Source organism: Mastomys coucha, unplaced genomic scaffold (assembly GCF_008632895.1).
Source record: "Mastomys coucha isolate ucsf_1 unplaced genomic scaffold, UCSF_Mcou_1 pScaffold20, whole genome shotgun sequence".
Classification (NCBI taxonomy): Eukaryota; Metazoa; Chordata; class Mammalia; order Rodentia; family Muridae; genus Mastomys; species Mastomys coucha.
The window spans coordinates 81,009,377-81,028,963 of record NW_022196903.1 but is presented as its reverse complement, the minus strand read 5'-3'; the positions used below and the strand labels follow the sequence as shown (position 1 = coordinate 81,028,963).

At 46.6% G+C, this 19,587-nt stretch overlaps 1 protein-coding gene across 4 annotated transcripts in view; it reads left to right on the top strand.

Moving 5' to 3' along the window:
- The window catches only part of Arhgap25 (Rho GTPase activating protein 25), an 81,317-nt gene that overhangs the window by 49,674 nt on the left and 12,056 nt on the right, over window positions 1–19,587 (top strand). For 3 of the 4 annotated variants that reach the window (XM_031382462.1, XM_031382464.1, XM_031382463.1), the window contains 3 exons: window positions 11,697–11,904; window positions 16,968–17,100; window positions 19,125–19,198. In XM_031382462.1, coding sequence (XP_031238322.1) covers window positions 11,697–11,904; window positions 16,968–17,100; window positions 19,125–19,198 — 415 coding nt within the window. Of the gene's footprint in view, window positions 1–1,419; window positions 2,277–11,696; window positions 11,905–16,967; window positions 17,101–19,124; window positions 19,199–19,587 lie in introns of those variants that run through there. The other variant, XM_031382465.1, reaches the window with a different exon arrangement.

Genomic DNA, 19,587 nt, shown 5'->3' with positions numbered 1-19,587 from the left:
CCTTCCCTCCCCTTCCCTCCCTCCCATCCTCTCCTTTTCTCTCCTCTCAGCATGGAGATCACATCCTCAAGTCCTCATGGTGGAAATGTGGTTTCTGTGCCCTGGGAGCAGGCAGTCTTGGCTGCAGACGGGGTCTCTCTTCTCCCTTTCCCTCTGGGTGCTTGCTCAGTGGCTTCTGGGCACAGGAGTTGTGTGTAAAGCATCCTTCTCTCTGATGCTCAAGTTTGGAGACAGGGTTCAGCTCCTTTGTTTAAGTGTCTTTGTGAATTTGCCAACCCAAGGCTTATGCCACATAAATATCTACTTATTATGAGCCTCAAGGAATTTTTCTTCCTCTGGCCTTTTGTTTTTTTTCACATGCTTCAGAACATGATTTCACAATCCATAGCTCAGCGCAACGTGTGGGATGTGCAGTCCTTGCCAAACACTCTTCTTCTGTGTGACCTAGTCTTTTTAGCTAAGCCTGATAATTCTTATTTATTTTTTCTACCAAATATCTCATCTCCCCTTCCCCCAGCTCTGAAATATAAGAAAGATGCATATTTATTCATTTATTTTAAAACTCTCTATTGATCTCTATTGATCTCTATTGATGCCAGCACAGGGAGTAAGATCCAGTGGTCTTCCCCATGGGGGAGGAGAATATAATCACTCTCCCAAGAAACCCACAGCCTACTAAACGACACAAAAATTAACTTTTAAAACCTGAAGTGATAATATAAAAGTATACCTTTGAAAAACTGTGAAGCCTGGTGTGAATGCTCACACCTGTGACTCCAGCACTTGGGACCTGAGACAGGAGGATCCCTGTGAGTTCGAGGCCAGCTTAGGCTACAGAGTGAGTTCCAGGTCAGGCTGGGCTAGAATGAGAACCTGCCCCTTATAAAAATAGAAATGAAAATATATTACAGAAGAAAAATACATGAAATGAAGCAAATCTTTGTGGAGAAGGTTGAGGAAGGCTTCTCTGGACTGGAAATGATTCACCAAGCCCCAAATAGCCAGGGGAGGTGAACCTGACAGAGAGGTAGGAAGCAGAACGGGTCAGTAGGAGGGAACAGCAGCTGCAAATGTCTTGAGAGGGAAAGGTGAGTGAGTGTTGGGGCGGGGTGAGGGTAGCAGAAGAGACCACTAGTGGTGGTTGCTAGGAGCAACGGGTAGAAATTCGGGCGAAAGTTTCAAGCAAGAAGGTGGTAAAGTCAGATGACCCTGAAAAGATCATTGTAGTTGCTGTGTGCATCACAGGCTGGGCTGGAGGCAGCCAGTTACAGAGGAGGCAGCAGTAGACCAGAAATGAAACTGGAGCCGTCATCCAGGCAAGAGCGAGTGGGTGGCAGCTTACACAGGAAGGTGGCTGCGGAGCTGGGAGAATCAAACAGGTTTGCACAGCCTTCTAGAGGTGCGGCTGTCAGGAAGTGGGTGTGAATTCCGTGTGGTGGAGACTGGTAGTGTCAAAGAGGAGTCCCGATTCCTGTCTGGGGAATGACAGAGGGATGCTTGGTTGGCAGTGTGAGACTGACTGCCCCAGGCCCTCCCTGGCAAGGCTCCCCTTGCCTGGATCTCTGTGAGGGTCTCTAGGGTGCTGGGGTCAGTTGCAGGAGCTCTGTTCCATCTTCCTGACAGGAGGGGCGGGAGCTGACTCGCTTCACCCACCAGCCTACCTCTGAGATCATTGTCTCAGAAGACCCTGACTGAGCTATGCATGTCTCTGAAAGCCTTTCCAGGAGAGGGTGGGCTGGCTTCATAAAGGCTAAGTGCCGTTCTGTGTTCCTGCCAGACAGCTTGATATACGGTGCAATGCTGGTAAACGCTTGCGTGTGGGATTTTCTTCCTTTCTCTCTTTCTTTTAGCCCACCTCAGAGCTGTCCCCTGAATGGCGGCTGACAATTAGCTGCTAAGTAAAAGGAGGCACTTATTTTTATTGTGCTCTGACAGCTTTATGTTTACTCTCTGAAAGCCAAGGGAGCCTCTTGTGTGTAAAGGTGAGTAGGGAGACGTGTTGGGAAGGGGCAGGGCAGGTGCTGACACATCCGTAGGATTCCTCCCAGGGCTCGGAACCTGGACAGTCTTTGCAAGCATGTGCTGATCTGGAAGCCAGCGAGGACAGTTAGCTCTTACAGTGCAGGAGGAGAGGCCAGACTGGCTCCTCAGAGGCAGAGCAGCCATGCCTCACGTCCCCAGGATGCCGCACTGGGAACTGGGTTGTGGCTTTCCCACCTTGGCGCTGCTCTTTTGCTGGGACGTCAGGAAGAGAGCCCCCAAGCTCCGAAAGAAAGGTATTTCTTTCCTGTTTTATCTTTCTTCCACGATAGGAAGACTTTTCTCAAATGCTCTTTGCTCTCATGTCAGGATAGGGTATGCATCTGAGACTGAGCCCCGGGAAACTCTGAAGCTAGCATGGGAGCTGTGCTGGGGTCTGGCTGTGGGAGGGATTCAGAGAAGTTCAGGGATAACAGAGGAGCAAGAGGGCATGGCTGAGCTAGCCATTTTCACTTCCCTAAACCGTTCAGTGCCCTGGGGAGGGATCTTTGGGGCTGACCCGTGGAAGACAGAAAGGGAACAGTTGGCAGTTCTGTCATTCATGGGAATGAGATGTCACTGTCCCAGGGCCATTCAGGACAAGGCTCTTCTGGTCAAAAACTTAGGTCTTGGAGACTGGAGAAAGGCACGCATGGCGTGGGGGTGGGGATGAGGGTAGGGATGAGGTTGGGGGTGGGGGTTGCTGGTGATAGTGGTGGTGGCCTGGGGTATGTAGTGGTGGTGGTGGTGTGAGAACACTCAATGGCACAGTCAGAGCTGGAGCACTGTGCAAGAAGCACCAGGAGTTCTTGTCCCCAGATCCTCCCTGGGCATGGATGATGCCTCAGATATTATTACAGTGACTTTTGGGGGGAGAGTGCACTATGTGTAAAACCCAGCACTTTATGCATGATAGGCAAATGCTCTGAACTATATTCTTATCCCTTTTAAAAAATGTGTGTGTGTGTACGTGTGTGTTCACGTGGTGTGTTGAGTGCATGAACACGGGACTCAGAGACCAACCTTGGGTGTCATTCCTCTGGAGCCATCCACCTGGTGTTTTGAGATGGTCATTTCTCACACATCTAGAACTCAGGCAGCTTAGCTGGTGGCCCAGTGAGCCCCGGGACCTGGCAGTCTTCACCTCACTGGCACTAATACTGATGATCAAGCTCTGGTGCCTGCATGGCAAATGCTTTACCACTGACCTATCTCCCCAGGCCCTGTTTTAGTTTCTTAACTTAAAAGAGAGAGAGAGAAAGAGAGAGAGAGAGAGAGAGAGAGAGAGAGAGAGAGAGAGAGAGAGAGAGAGAGAGACTGTGGCCTGATGTCCCACTGACTTTTAATAAAAACAGATTAAACTGCTGCATTGAGGGCCCAGAGGTGGGGGTGGGGGTGGGGGTGGGGATGGGGAGGATGTAGTTTTAGGCAAACTCTAAACCCAAGTTCAGCTTCTCAGTTTCCAGCTTCAGATTAGTTCAATTAAATCAGTGAACTGTCATACTCAAGAATAGCCAGCCCAAAGCCTGTGCAGCTTAATGAACTGATACACAGCTAGAATTGACATTTGTCGACTGACTGACATATGGTCTTAGAAGAATTCCTAACCTGAGCCTGGCTTTGTTTCTTTGTTTTGCTTGATACAGGGTTTCTCTATGAAGCCCTGGCTGTCTTAGAACTTGCTCTGTAGACCAGGCTTGGCCTTGAATGCAGAGATCTGCCTGCCTCTGCCTCCCAAGTACTAGGATTAAAGGCATGTACCACCGCTGCCACCCCCAACTGGAATGCAATAGTCTTATTTGCAAGTTTTAAATGATAAAGTTAAAAAATAAACCAGTCAATTGCTGTGGAGATTACATTGCATTTAGCAATCATAAAATTTACACTGCATATGATGATTGTAATTAATAGGTTGAATTTTATTATTGTTCAGACAGAAGCATTTTCTGGTGATTGGTTCAGAGTGACAATGAGCTCCTGTGGATGAATTGATTGGATGTCAATTCATTGCTACCAAGAGTAGAATTATACAGCCCAGATGCCCTGAAGGAGTGGGCCCAACCTGGGCAGGCCAGGGTATTATCTTGGAGCAACACCTGCCCACTGTCTTCGTCCTTCACTGGCCTCTGGCTTTTTGGCCTTTGGGCTGCCTCTGTTTCTGTCCCCATATTCATGTAACCTGGAAGCAAAGGTAAAGACAAGGACCCAGTGGGTGCAGTTCAGTAGGTGTTGGGGGGCAGGTGTCAGACTCCAGGGGCTGCTCTGGATGCCACTCTCCTATGTGGTCTGCAGTGGGAAATGACACAACCTGATGAAGCAGCCAAGCATGGGGTGCTTTGTTTCATCGGAGAAGGGGCACAGTGGCCCTCGAGTCTCGAGGGTATGTGAGGAGTTCTCTCTAGAGGGAATGGCTGTGGCTGAGTTCTAAGCTACAGATAGCAAATTTGGAGATTTCGTCCTGTGGATGGATTTCAAGGCATGAGTTTCTAAGGCATGGAGTGAAGACAGGGAAGAGAGTGCCTGGGAGAAGCTAATGCATGAAGGTCAGGGAGAGAGGAAGGAGCATTGGAGGAGGGCGAGAGCAGACCATGGGATGAATGAGGAACCAGAAAGGGTAGCTCCAGGAGCCAAGAGAAAGCTTTGCAGGGGCCGGGGGGGGTGACCTCCTGTGCCCCCAGATGCTGATTGAGCGGTCGAGAGGAGCTCTAGAAAGTTAATTCCTCAGTTTAAAAAAAATGTCAAGGCCATTGGTCTCCTTGGCGTTCGGGGGCTTAGAGAAATGCTGACCAGAGGGGTAGTGTCGAGAGTGGGACGCATGGGAGACAGCAGGTGGAGTGTTCCTGAAGACTAGGGCTGCCTCTGTGCCAGGAGATAAAAATAGACGGTGAACCAGACGGGCTGTCTGTCTCTGAGGCGCTCACAGCCCAGTGGAAGAGTGCTGTTTAAATAAATCATCGTGAAACTACATAAGAGGTGATAAAAGAGGGGCTTTTGTGGGAGGTCTGTGGATTCAGAGAGGGCTGCATCTCCTCTCTAAAGACATCTAAACACGGGTGGACTGGGTGTACAGGAGTGTATGGGGCAGGACATCAGCTTGGGAGTTTTTAAGCACAAGGGTACTTTTTATTCTAATAAATGACTTTGTTAATTCAGAAGAAGAAATTTGCTAGAAACCCAGTTGTTCCTTCCTCCAGATTGTAATAATACAGATAGTGGCCATGAGGATAGAGCGGATTAAAGTGTTTTGGGGTGGGGCAGCCTATTTGGAGGGAGAGTGTGCTTAGGGATAACTCCCATGTGATGCTCTCGGTCTTGCAAATTGGTTCCAGTTGGGTTAGGTACCTGATGTCAGAGGCCTTGTGGTCTCATGGCACTTGGTACTTGGTTGACTGTCTAAATGCTGAGAGTTGTAAGGAATGCTGTGGGGGAAGCACAGACTTGAGAGAAAACAGGAGGGGACACGGGGATGGTGGGATCCCTAGCCTACGTGGACTTGGGGGAAGAGAGGAGGGAGGGAGAGTAGGGCCAGTTGTAGTGGTTACTAGTTTTTAGGTGGTACCCAAATGTGTGGAGACAGGAAAAGGAGGTGCAGGGAGCCATCAGGATGAGAATGAGAATTTTGTAGGCACATGAAGAAGTATTAAAAGACAGGCAACACTCTCGGTGTCTGGAGAAGACCAGCAGGCATGGGATCACCCAAGGCAGGATTTTGCCACTGGGAGGGCATCTGAAATCACTGAGAAGTTTTGAGGCAAAGAGTAGAACTATGGAAACTAAATCCTGAAGGGCTGAGAGCCTGTGACCTGAATGAACTCGGTGGCCTGGGAGGAAGGTATTTTGTCCAGAGGGAGACAGGTATTTTGTGATTATGGCAGTGAGTGAAAAAGAGTCAAGGAGGGTTGGTGTGTGGAGGGGAGGGGAAGGATTATTCTTTATAAATTGACAACAACATAGATGCTCTTGACTCTTTGTATCCAAGGAGAAAATTTTATCACACAGAGTAAGTCTTGGACAAGGTGGAAAGGATGGAGCTGACGAGGTCGGAAAGCAGCAAGTAGAGGGAGAACACAGAAGAATTGTCCTGTGGACGAGGAAGTTGGAGAGGACGAAGGCAGAGAGGAGGGCCTGGGGAGCAGGAGTAGGTTATTGCTTCCTTCCTGAAGGAATCACTTGACTTACTGTATTAAGGAGTTACAGCTGGAAACAGACACCATGACAAAGGCCACTCATGTAAGGACAACATTTAACTAGAGCTAGCTTACAGGTTCAGAGGTTCAGTCCATTATCATCAAGGTGGGAGCATGGCAGTGGCCAGGCAGACATGGGGCTGGAGGAACTGAGAGTTCCACATCTTGTCCTGAAGGCAAACAGGAGAAGACTGACTTCCAGACAGCTAGGATGAGGGTCTCAACACCCACAGTGACACACTTCCTCCAACAAGGCCACACCTCCTAGTAGTGCCCAGCCCTGGTCCAAGCCTATTCAAACCACCACACTTGCCAAGGCAAGAAAGAGAGGCAGGAAAGTGAGCACAAAGAGGGTAGAGCTTAGAAACAGCAGAGTTTCAGAGCCAAGGTCTCATGGAGACTGGGTATGGCACAATTCTAGGGAATGGCCCTGTCCCTTTATGATATGACACCCTCATTGTTCTCAGTAGCCTGACAAAGTCAGACATTTGGGTTATGGGAGCTGACAGGATAGGGATGTTAGAAGGAAAAGTAACATTGAGAAATTAATATCCTGGTAAGAGCAATGTGAGAGTGGCTGAGAGGGCCGAGGGGACACAGACTGGGGGAGGCCGATGGACACATAGGAAGAGAGTAGAGGGAAGGCTTGATGGGCACACAGGAAGAGAGTAGAGGGAAGGCTTGATGGACACACAGGAAGAGAGTAGAGGGAAGGCTTGATGGATGCACAGGAAGAGAACAGAGGGAAGGCTTGATGGACGCACAGGAAGTGAGTGGAGGGAAGGCTTGATGGATGCACAGGAAGTGAGTGGAGGGAAGACTGATGGGTGCTCTTGCTGTTTATCGTGTGATCCTTTCATTTTCATAATGGGAAGTTGGCTAACTGGAGCCAATGACAAGGTCTTTATGCCCCTTGTCATTCCACCTGGCTGTTGTCAACCCTTTCAGGACACTTGATGACTGTTAGGGGGAAAACTGGATTAATTTTCATGAGATAGACGATTGCCAGTGTTTCAACCAAAGAAATGATGAGATAACCATGAGCTATCAGAAAATACTTGGTTATAGATATTAACCTATCAAGTAATTCAGCAAAATCTGTTGGCTATCCTCCTTGTCCCAGGCCTGCTGGGGAAGAAAAAAGACCTTCCCTGTGTTTCCAGCCATGAGAACTTATGGTCACATGCCTGGACACAGACACACACAGAAGTTATGATAGCACAATGTAAGTCTGGTGGAATGGCAGAGAGGAAGAAGGGCACATGGAATGGGAGTGTGGTCTCTCTACCTGAGAGCAAGAAGGCCTGGCAGAGATGATGATATTGGGAAAAGTCCAGGAAAGGCAAGTAGAAGGGGGCAGACAATGCAGGGAGAAGAATTTTTGAGGGTGTAGGAACTGGAGAATACCAAGTTTTAGGACCGTCAGGGTGGGGTGCTTTTGAATACATGTTAGTGGGTCATACAAAATGGCAGGTGGATGTCAGGCCAGCACTGAGATGCACTAAAATCAAACAGGCAACATCTGGGCTGATTTGGGATTCGAAACAATACTGCCAACTCCCAGGACCAGATACCATGAGGGAGGAGCCATCGGGCACTGGGGCCAATAGAAGACTGCTGTAGTAACTGGGAAAGAGGTGTAAGTCCTCAAAACCAGGGTACCGGTGCTCAGACAGACCAGTGGGCTGGAAAGGTAAGCCGCAGAGGGGTTTGAAAATGCCAGCTACTGGAACAGAGGCCAGGAGGACACCAGGAATCAGGAGTCGATACAGCACTTTTATAGATGGAACCCATATTAACTAGTGTCTGGCTAGGGGACAGTCAGAGAGTCAGGCAGAGAACCGAGAGACTTCACAAAGGGCTAGCCTCTAGGACAAAGGTTTGAACAAAGCTAAAGCCTGAAGGGTACAGAGGAGCCTGGGAACCTGCAGGAAATGCACGTGGGCAGTGGCTGTCTTCATTCAGATCTAATCTTGCCAGGCAGAGGGGTGGGGGAAATTACAGAGCCCAGTGCTGACAGGGCTGAGGTGGAGCTCGCCTACTCTTGCTTCGCTGGAGGCTGTGTAATTTGGAAAAAATATTTTTGCAGAGCAATTTGCATACCATTGGGTCAAACCACTTGACCCCGTCCCCCCCCCCAGTTCAACATGTCAGAAAATTGCCCTAAGAAAACAGTTTGACAGCATGAAATACCTGCACTCAGCTATCCAAATACTAATTAATTAATTCAACAATAATCAGATAACATGCCTGTGGGTGTAGACATTCCAGGGAGTGTGTTTGCTATAGCTGTGCTTTTGATAGAGCAAACAAGCTGGGTTCTAAGAAATGCCATAAAGACGTAATTCGGTATGTAATAACCCAGCGGAGGGCTCTTGTCCTTTGATGCCCCATGATGCCAGCAGAATTCAGTTCTTGGTGTTTTTTTTTTTTTCTTTTCTGTGCCACCTTTAAAGAGTTTAGAACAATGGCATTAAATAATACTCAAGAGACGGATCACTTGTGTCTCCTGATCTGTCTCTTGGGGCTGTTTTCTGCCAGCCGCCATTTTTGACCTACATTTTCACATATTTGAGATACCACCCTCAGCCTCTGCTGAGCATTGCATGCCAGGAAGCTTGTCAGTACCCTGCCTTACCTTTGCTTGTTCATCTCATCTTGACAGCCACCCTGAGGTGACAACACTGTCACAATTGCTTCACTGTCAACCACGCTGAGCCTCGGAAGCATTGGTAAACTTGCCAGATCAGTAGCTGGGGCAGGGCCTATTCAGAAGCCATGCCCAGGCAGTGAGGCCCCAGGATGCAGTGGACTGCCTGTCTTAGCGTAATGGAAATGATATGCTTGCTCAGTGAGAAATCAATCCACACTCCCAGAGATGAAGGAAAGCTCTTTAATAGTGCCTGGCTGACTGGAGCTAGTGGTCAACTCAGAGTCGACCCCCAACAGAAGATTTTACCAGCTTACATACATCTTAGGCTTATGCATTTTGCACTCGCTGCCATCCTTAAATCTCTTTCAGGTCCCAACCCCAGGTTACACTTCAAATCATTCAAACAGAGACAGGAGACTGCCAGTCTGGCTGCTTAGCAGATAGGAGATTTATACAGCAAAGATGTTACATATTGCCAGAATTATTTTAGGCACACCACTGTTGTTCTTTCTCAAATAGATGTTACCCAGTGTCCTCTTGCTTACCTGGCAGAATTATGTTTTTTCCTGATAAGAGCACAGGGTACTTAATGATAGGCCAGGGTTTAGTAATGTGCAGACCCTGCACTGCCCACTTTGAGCAGCCCCTTAGAGGGACATCTTAATTACTGTTCTATCGCTGTGGAGAGACAACATGACCACTGCAACTCTTATAAAAGAAAGCATTTAATTGTGGTTTGCTTACAGTTTCATAAATTTAGTCCATTGTCATCAGGGTGTGGGGAGCACCGTAGTGTGCAGGTAGGCATGGGGCCTGAGGAGTGTCTGAGAGACCCATACTGGGATCAGGAGGCAGCAGGAAGGAAGGGGGAAGCCACTGGGCATGACATGGGCTTTTGAAACCTCAAAGCCTACCCCCAGTGACACAATTCCAACAAGACCACACCCCCTAATCCTTTCAAATAGTGCCACTCCCTGCTAATAAGGCATTCAAATCTACGAACATATGAGGGGCATTCTCTCTCAAACCACCACAGAGTCTAATGGCAGTCAATCCTGGTGAATAAACATTTATATACTAGCACCCTAACTGTCACGTATATCTAACAGACCTGGTTAGCATACTACTTTTTTTGAGGGGTATTTTGGAGGCAGTGCTCCTATATCTAAATTGTACTTGTGTGGCTGAATGCCTCCTAAGCAAACCTATTAGTAAGTTCTTTATAATACCAATTCTATCACTTTGAGTTTGTGCTCCATCAATGACTCTCCCTCCAAGAGCCATAGACTCTCTAACAAAATCCCCAGTGTCAGGCATAGAAACCTCCCTTTGAGCTATGGAGCAAGACAGTAGAAAAGACTCCCCAAATATAGGTTACTGTGCTGTTCTTGGTTTCCTCCCAGGAGTTAAAACCCTATTGCTGAAGACATCACACACAGAGATATAAGACAGAAGAGCTGAGCTGGAACTGACTTGGAAGCTCTTCTCTGAGGACTAGCTTTCTTAGTACCAAAAGGTGTTGTGCAACCTGCCAAAGGAGGAAAGTAATCAATAGTTCTGCCCAACTGTGAAGCCACAGCTGTGAGTAGGAAGGCAAGATATCCCCAAGGGTGCAATAATGGCCCTTACATTTTGGGGGTAACCAACAGTTGTCTAATTGGATTGAAGACCTACTCAATAGGAAGAAATTCATACCTGATACTATAAAGCTAGCCAACTACTGATGGCCAATGAGGTATTATTGGCCCCTAGAGGAAAACCTACTACAGACAGTTTCCTAAACTGATATGATTTCTAACTGCATCCTAAATACTTATGTTTATACACACAGATGAGCGTAGCTCTCAACCCTTGCCAAAAAAGCTCCATTTTGCAGCAGTTGCAGATCATTACAGAAGTCCACATCTGTTCCAAAATCTAGAGAGCAACTGACTATGTATTGCTCAACCCCCAACTAATACATCTAAAACACAACTCAGAAGCTCTGAGAATGTCGTGAAATGGGGCCAAAAGATTGTAAGGGCCGGAGGACCAGGAGCTCTGCTCTGAGGTAGTGTCTGCTGTATGTAACAGGGACTGTGTACCTGTGAAAGCTCAAAAATATAGTCAAATAAACATGACCTGAACAATGACCACAGCGGCTGACACACCAATGTTGATGGAGGAAACCTCACAAGAATCTGCCCCTAGATGAAGAGCTACTGGCAATCCATTAATAGCCAATGAGAAAGAGGGAGAATCAGTGTTCCCAGGAACTAGCCCCCCAATAGGTTCTGCAATCCCAAATGATCAGCCCTAAACACATACACAGAGCAACACTAATGGATTTAGATGGGTGTGTTTGTGTGTGTGTACTTGCACGTGTGTCTGAAACAATAATTAAAGAGGAAATGGCCATGGATCTGAGGAAGGGGTGGGGCACATGGAGAGAGTTAGAGGTGGAGAAGTGGGGGTGGAAAATGATGTAAATGAAAAATAAATAACCTTTTCAAAGAAAAAAAAAAGACTCTGGAGAAATGCCCTAGCAGTTAATAATATTGAATACTCTTCCAGAGGTACTCTTGGATTTGATTCCCAGCACCCACAAGGCAGCTTACAACCTCCTGTAACTCGGGTCCCGTCTGGCCTCCAAGGACATTTATGCATGTAGTGCCCAGACATACATGCAGAAAAACAAACACCTACACATGTAAAATGATAATAGTGATGATGATAATAATAATTAAGATTAATGATGATTATTATTTTTTAAACAGAACAAATGGCAAAGCCCCAGACTACCCACTGATTCAACTAAGGTCAGAATAACTCAGGGATTCCATATTTCTTCTTCCCAGCGGTGTTTGGTCAGCGTTTGGATGAGACTGTGGCCTACGAGCAGAAGTTTGGCCCTCATCTGGTACCCATCCTGGTGGAGAAGTGCTCCGAGTTCATCCTGGAGCACGGTGTGAGTGAAGAGGGCATCTTCCGCCTGCCAGGGCAGGACAACCTAGTGAAGCAGCTGAGAGATGCTTTCGATGCAGGGGAGAGGCCCTCCTTTGACAGGTATGCTGTCCTTATGGGCATCTGTCCTGTCTGCCCCTGCCCAGTGGATTGGGGAGAAAGGACCTTGTGGATCCAGGGAACCCCCACAGTGTCTTCAGAAGCTGCAGATCTCAGTAGAATGAGTAGCTCTTCTGCTAGCCACTCTGGATTTGGGGGCCTGAGCACAGGAGAGTGTGCAGATGATTTATGTGAGGATGTGTTTTAGGCAGATTCAGGTGATGCTTAGGATGTGAGGGAAGGGGCATGTAGAGCATGGGGTGTGGGGAAGCTGAGACTTCGCCTAAGAACATCCTTGTCATGCAGACAAGAATCATGAAGAATATAAATGTGTGTGGGAAGATCACCACATCTGTGTCTTTTCCAGCATTCCAGATGTGTGGCTAGAACTAGTTATTCTCATATGTGATTCTGAACTCAACTCTGAGCCTTCTGACTGCAGTGCGCACGCACGCATGCACACACACACACACACACACACACACACACACACACACACACACACCCATGGCAGCCTGGCATTCACTCTGACCCTCATCAAAGGTTTCCAGACCTCTTTGGAGCATAGCTGATGTGGTGACACTTCTCACAGTCCATCTTCTCCAGGCTCCCAGCGAGGATGTCCTCTACCACGCTTAACTGTACAGCCTCACCACATACTGCATGCTCTGTTGACTGTGCAGTACCTAGTTCCCTGCACACACTTGTACTGCCGACTTAAGGCCAACAACTCTTTCCAAATTAGCAGCTCAATGGGCCTGAATGCTACCCAGTTTACAAATGTTGAAATCCCCTAGAGTTATTGAGTACAGAGGGGAAAGTTAAGGAGAGTGAGTCATTCTTTTACAGGAGTCTCACGTTCTTCCCTTTCAGCCTCCTCGCTCTGTTCACCAGCACAGCCCAGCTTTCTTTCTTTGTTTTTCACTGAAGCATCTCTGAGGCCATCTGTTCCTCTCCATGCCCATTCTGTCATGGTCTTAGTTTGATCCAACTTAGGACTGTCCCTCTTGGCCTTAGTATACCATAGGCTAATTTCTTGTGTAGTTTATGCGATGTAGTTAGCATTGTGACAGCAGCAAGTTATGGGTCCTTTTAACAGCGCAGACAGTTACATTTTATAACCAGGTGCCTATTCCAGTATGATCACTGTCACTGTATCCAGTTTTCTTCCTAATTTTTAATTATATTGGAGTTGATCAAACGATGCATGTGGGTTGTTGCTTGGAGTTAAGTCCATTATCCAAAAGGAAAGATCCTATTGCTGGTATCTTCCAAATGACTGTTTCAGTGCCAGCTTACACTCAGCCAGGTTGGTGTGGGTGGTGGCACTGTGGCTTCTAATTCCCATGAAATTCAGAGCTTACAATGCACACATGCGCACGAGCACACACACACATACACACAGAGAGAGAGACAGACAGACAAAGAGATAGAGAGACAGAAAGAGAAAGAGAAAGAGACAGACAGAGACAGACAGAGAGTCCTTCCACAGTCAACTCTTGGGTCCATATGCCACTTGAGTGGACAAATCTTATGTGGAGAAGAATGTAGAATTCTTTTTGTTCTTGTCATTTAGCTAACTTCCAATGTATTTAGGGCCAAGGCTTCTTCAAAGAGTATGTCCCAGCACCTATAAATGACCATGGCTTAGCAGGCTTTTGCCACAGGCATAACTGTGTGATAAACTAAACCTTTCCTATAGTTTTAGCTCTTCTGAACCCTAACCATAATTTCTCACCCATCAATGAGATACAGAGGGAGTTGTAAGGCCAAGAAGACCCTGCCTTGCATCCTGACCATACGGCCAGTTGGCACCACCTAGATTTCCTACAAGGCCATACACCTGATCCTTCCAATGGGCTGTTGCTATTATTTTCACCAGAGCAGAAGAAGCAATGGGATGGGGGGTGGGGGCTCTTGCTTAGTGAGATTCTAGCACAGGTGTGCATGGTTCTCACCAAGTAGAGGAGGGCAAATTTAAAAGCCTTCTTGTAGGGCTAGGAGGCTAGATCCATGGTTAAAGTGTTTCCCACACAAGAAAAGATGAGGGTGTGATTCAGATCCCCAGCAATAAATGGAAGGTGGGCGTTACTCTCTGCAGTCCCAGTCCTTCAGAGGCTGGGCCAGGGGATTTCCCCCAGAGTAAGCTGAATAGCTACACTGGACAAATCTCTGAGCTTTGGGGTTCAAGTGAAAGACCGTGCCTCACGATACATAAGGTGGGAAGAAACCAAAGAAGGCACTCATGTCAATGTCTAGCCTCCACAGAAACATATATGTACATGTAACTACATGTATGTGAACGTGCACCCAAATGCATATGAACATGTGTAAATACACACATCACACACATACAGATACAAAATCAGTGTTTTAAATGTCCTCGTCAGATTTTACTAGGCTTGGATGCCTCCTGGTGACAACACCAATGTACCCCCATACATGAGCCTCTCTGTGAGAACAGACAGGCTGGCTACAGGGCATATATAAGGCTACAAGGCCACCTGGTAGGGCCAGCAAGATGGCTCAGGACTCAGAATGGACAAAGAAAGTCACTTAAGGTTTATCCTTTGGTTGGAGGGATGGCTAGCTCAGGAGGAATGATTCTGGAGACTTAGACCCTAAGGGTGACCCTGGAGTCAGCACTAACATGGTGGGGTGCCCCTCATACAGAGAAATCAGCACCAGTTCCTCTAAACTATGTGCTAAAATGACAACTAGAGATAACTGAGAATTTAGAGAAGGAGGGCTTGACATGGTCTGGTGGAACTCGAGGAGTCCCCAGGAAAAAGGACATTGATGATGAGACCCAGAGTGAGCAGTGAGCCAGCTAAGTTCAGGCACTGCTAGCACCAACCTTGTCAAAACTAATTGGGCTTTCTAATAATACTATATAATAGAATCTTCAAACCACCTCTGTTGTGTCTGTGGCTAGAATCCCTTTCTTTCCTTTTTTCTTTCAGTCTTTCTTGATTTTTTTTTTTTTGAGACAGGATTTCTCTGTGTAGCCCTGGCTGTCCTGGAATTCACTCTTGTAGACTAGGCTGCCCTTGAACTCAGAGATTCACCCCCCACCCTTGGCTTCCCCAGTACTGGGATTAAAGATGTGTGCCACCACCAGCAGCCCCCCTTTCTATTTCTAGTGTTGGGTATCTTTGCCATCTACAGTCTCTTAAAATTAAACATCTTTTAAAGCTGAGGTTTCTCTTTAAGGGTCTCTTTTTTTCTCCTTATTTCTGATACCATGTTTCTCATTGACATTCTGTGTGTCGGAGCCATGCTGGCTGTGGATAGGATGGGCAGGACAGGGGCTGGGGATGAGAGTGGCTTTTAGATCCAGAGTGGAAGGAGGAGACTGTGAAGGGTTCATCTGAAATGAAGGATTAGGATGCAGGAGCTTCATTGCAGATAGGGTAGAGCAGAGGCCCCAAACATGATAAAGACATGGATAGACTGTGCCAGGGGACGGCTCAGAGAATCCTTCCCCTGCACATTGCCAGGTCATAAGTCTCCTGCTCAGGTGTTTTCATAAAAGGTTTTCCCCAGCTGGGTTTTTCTCAGGGGTATTTTTAGACAGTGACTCAAAAGGATAGGATATTTTTGAATATCCATGTTAAGGGAACATTCCCTGGGCCCAAATTTCCTGCCTTGGAGTGCAGATAGTTTTCTATGAAGCTCTGTGTTCTTTTTTCAGAGGTGGCAAGTTCCCAGGCTGCAGAGGCAGGGGTGGAATGGACTGGAGATAAGAATGGGGTATGGTGGGGTTGGTTGGTGCAGAAGTCAAAAATCAAAGGTCTTGGCAATCAAGAACAGAAACAAAAACAAAACACAGATGCGCACGGGCTCACACACACACACACACACACACACACACACACACACACACACTCAAGTCATTCAAGTCTTGGTGTTCATGTTTGTAACTGCCTCAAATGCTTCAATTAACAGACCACAAAAGTACTTCCCACGTAGCTTAGAGTAGAGCAGCCTGTCCCGCCTGGGTCTATGAACATCATACAATGACTAAATTGCCTAATGGCACACTTCTCAGAACACATCCCCTTATTAAGTAGCATACTGATGCGTGGTGGATCCAGATTTGGTTTCTCTATTAAGCAGAATAAATGCAAGCCCTCTGAAAATGCAGAGGCCAGCCAGCTTTGCAGGCTGGGCCATGGTTACACATATAGGCTCTTCAGATTAAGTGGCTTTGTCACTGTAACTATTCTCTCACACTAATGAAGCAATGGCGGTGTGTAAGTGAACAAGCAGGGCTGTGTCCCTCCAAAACTTATTTTATTGATACTGCAGGTGCAAGTACATAGAAGTTTCACTTGTCCTGAGATAGATGGCTTTTGATTTTTTCCCCCAAGCCCTTAAAAAAGTAGTAATAATTTCTAGCTAGCAGCTATACAAAAATGCAGGTTCTAGGCCAGATCTGCCTCCTGAGTTGAGGCAACATTTGCTATACGCATCAGAAGCTGAACCACAGAGCCTTGTCTTGCCCACACTCAACTAAATATCATCTCAGACTGTCGGGGGTGAGGCACCATTCGTCACTCCTGGAGACACACTTGCGCTTTTTAGATCTCCCCTATCATCTGACTTGACTTCATTTGAAGAGTCACTTGTGTCTCCCAAGCTCTCCCTGTCTACACTCTGACCTCCTGAGTTTGTCCTGGGCTTCTCACATCCTAGCACTCACCACAGCGTTTGGTAACGTGTATGTTCTCAGTGCTGTGGACTCATGGAACTAGGTACATCCCTCAGATTTACTACTGAAATCATGGAAAGGCATCACTGATTGTAAGGTTCTACGTGGTCTGAAGAAAGCAGAAAAGATCAAACTAGTTAAAGAGAATGTAATGAAAAGGGGGACCTTCAGGCAGCTGTGTGGAAGCAGAGGGAAGTGAGTTGCAATTGTTCTGGAAGCTAGTGTCTGGGGCTGCTTCAGCTTTTCCTGACTCTGGTCCTTTGTAACCTGCCCCTCTCTAGTTTATGCTCTGACCCCATGGTCAGGGTAGCTGGGAGGTCTTGTCTTCTAAGTACAGCTTATTTTCTTTCAGGGACACAGATGTGCACACGGTGGCCTCTCTATTAAAGCTCTACCTCCGAGACCTGCCAGAGCCTGTGGTTCCTTGGAGTCAGTACGAAGGGTTCCTGCTCTGTGGGCAGCTCATGAACGCAGATGAGGCAAAGGTTGGTGTCTCTCTAGCTGACTGCCTTACTTAGAAGAATGCCAAAAAAAAAAAAAAAAGCAATTAATTTTCTAAACAAGGCTCTAGCAGGTGAGAGTAGGGACCACACCCCTTGGTAGGCTACTTTATCAGACTGGAACTCTGCAGCAGCAGCGCCAGGCCAATGGGCCAGTCTCACTGGTAAAACACTCCAAAAGACTTGGATTTGACTGCCATTCTTCCATTTGGTAAATTATGCAGTGAATTCGTTACTACCTCATTACTGTGGCAAAGTGCCAGACAGCAGCAACATAAGGAAGGCTTAGCTTCAGGGTACAGTTTGTGGGTGGTGGAGAAGGCATGGCAGCAGGGGTGCAGGCTGCTGGCCATGCTGCATCTGCAATCAGGAATCAGAGGGAGATGAAGGCCTGTGCTCGGCTTGCTTCTTCTTACCAAAATCTCAGAGTGTGGGCTTCTACTGCTCACCGTCAGGATGGGCCTTCCCACTGCGGTCAAACCTCTAGGGAGACACTCCTGTAGATGTATCCATTGGTCATTCTAAACCCAGTCAGGGTGATAACTAAGAATAGCCACTTCATGCATATTCTATGAGACTCAGTGTATTTACTTAAACCAGTAGGATTTCCATAGTGATGTAATCTTGTCACTGATCCACGTATTAACCTCTAGCCACAAGCGATATCAAGTCCACAAAATATGGCTACTATACCAGAAGAGCCAAGTTCTTGATGTTATTTACATTTAAATAGCTACATGCGGCAATTAGCTACCATATGGAGCAGCACAAATTTCCACCAGGTCGTTGTCTGCATTGCCTAAGATTGTTGCGAGGAGCACGTGAAACGAATTTGTTACTGTAATTTTGTTGTTGTTGTTGTTGAGCAGCTTTTTCTCTGTTCTTTGGTGTTTTTGTGATATAGTCTGAGTCACAGGGGACCTGGGCCAGTGAGAAAATAGTTACTGAAATTTCCTGGGCTGACCGCTGGTGGGAGCCATGGTTATAAGGATTCTGGCACAAAAGACTATTCAAAGCTAGGAAAGGAAGAGAACAACAATGATTCAGCCAATAGGTGTATCTGTTTTTCCAAGCCTGTTTTTCAGGCTGCATAGTCTGATGGTGGGTACCTGGGTTGTGGGTATTGTAGGGGTGACAGAAGATATGAAAACCCTTGATTTACAGGGGCATTTCAGATCTCCTTTGTGAATGATAAGACTTGAAAAACACCTAAAAAGAGTCATCACGCTACCTGTCACCAGAGGGTGATCACAGACTCTGCAGGCAGCTGTGGTCGGCAAGAGCAAAGAGCCCTGTTCTTCCCGTCTCTGGCCCATGTGATCTTTAAATGACCATATCTGAAATCTATAGCCACCGTAGAACATGAGCTGCCCTCCCCAGTGCATGCCTTCCAGCATGGCCAGTCTGGCCTGCTTCCTGAAAGTTCTCAGCAGAATCATTTGCTCACTCCTTCTAAGGTAGCTCTGAGATATTAGGCTGTGGTTTGATTGTTTATTGGATCATTGAATCTCATTCACTGAGAACGTTATCACGAATGTCAGTTATCAGATAGTCCCCACTTACAGGAGCTCAAGGTCAGGAGGTCAGGAATGAGTGAGCAACATTATTACAAACAGACTTTTTAAATGCATAATACAAATATATATATATATATATATATATATATGGTGGCTGGGAATATAGAGTGCTTGCCTAGCATGTACAGAGCCCTGGGTCTGATTCTTGAACTAGCACAGACTGCCTGTGGCACATGCACTCCAGAGGTAGAGGCAGGAGAATCAGAAGTCGGAGGTCACCACTGGCTACATAAGGAGTTCAAGACCAGTCTGGGCTTAAACTTTCTGGGAATCCATAGTTACTTCCAAATATTTTAACTCGCAAAACTATGGGAACAGGAGAGACAACCAATGTGTTCCTTCTATACAGACTCACCAGTGATGCTTCGACACTCATTGCCGACAGACAAACGGGCAGTAGGGTTGTTTACCAGTGCCAAAAATCTCTTCCAGGCTCAGCAGGAGTTGGCAAAGCAGCTTTCCATCCTTCCCCGAGACAACTACAACCTCCTGAGCTACATCTGCAGGTGAGTCTCCAGGGGCAGAGCCACAGTCTCCAGCCACGGCAGGGAGAAGCCCCGTTACAAGAGGAAGCTTTTTTTTCTTTTCTATTTTAGTGGGCATAATTTATTGCTTTTTTAAAAAAATATTGTCCATATAAGATTCATGCTAGTACTCCTTTTTTATTACATGATTTCTATTTTTCTGAATTTGTTAACATTTAAAAACATATTTTAAGTAACTAGAATTAAATCACATTCTTGTTTCCCTTTTGTACCCCAGATCCTCCCAGAGACCCTCCTTCAATACCTACAATATCTTTTTTGTCATATTCCTTAAAATTTATGAAAAATTATAACAATAAAAATAAGTATTATAAAAGTTGTTTGATATAAAACAACAATCAATTTAACAG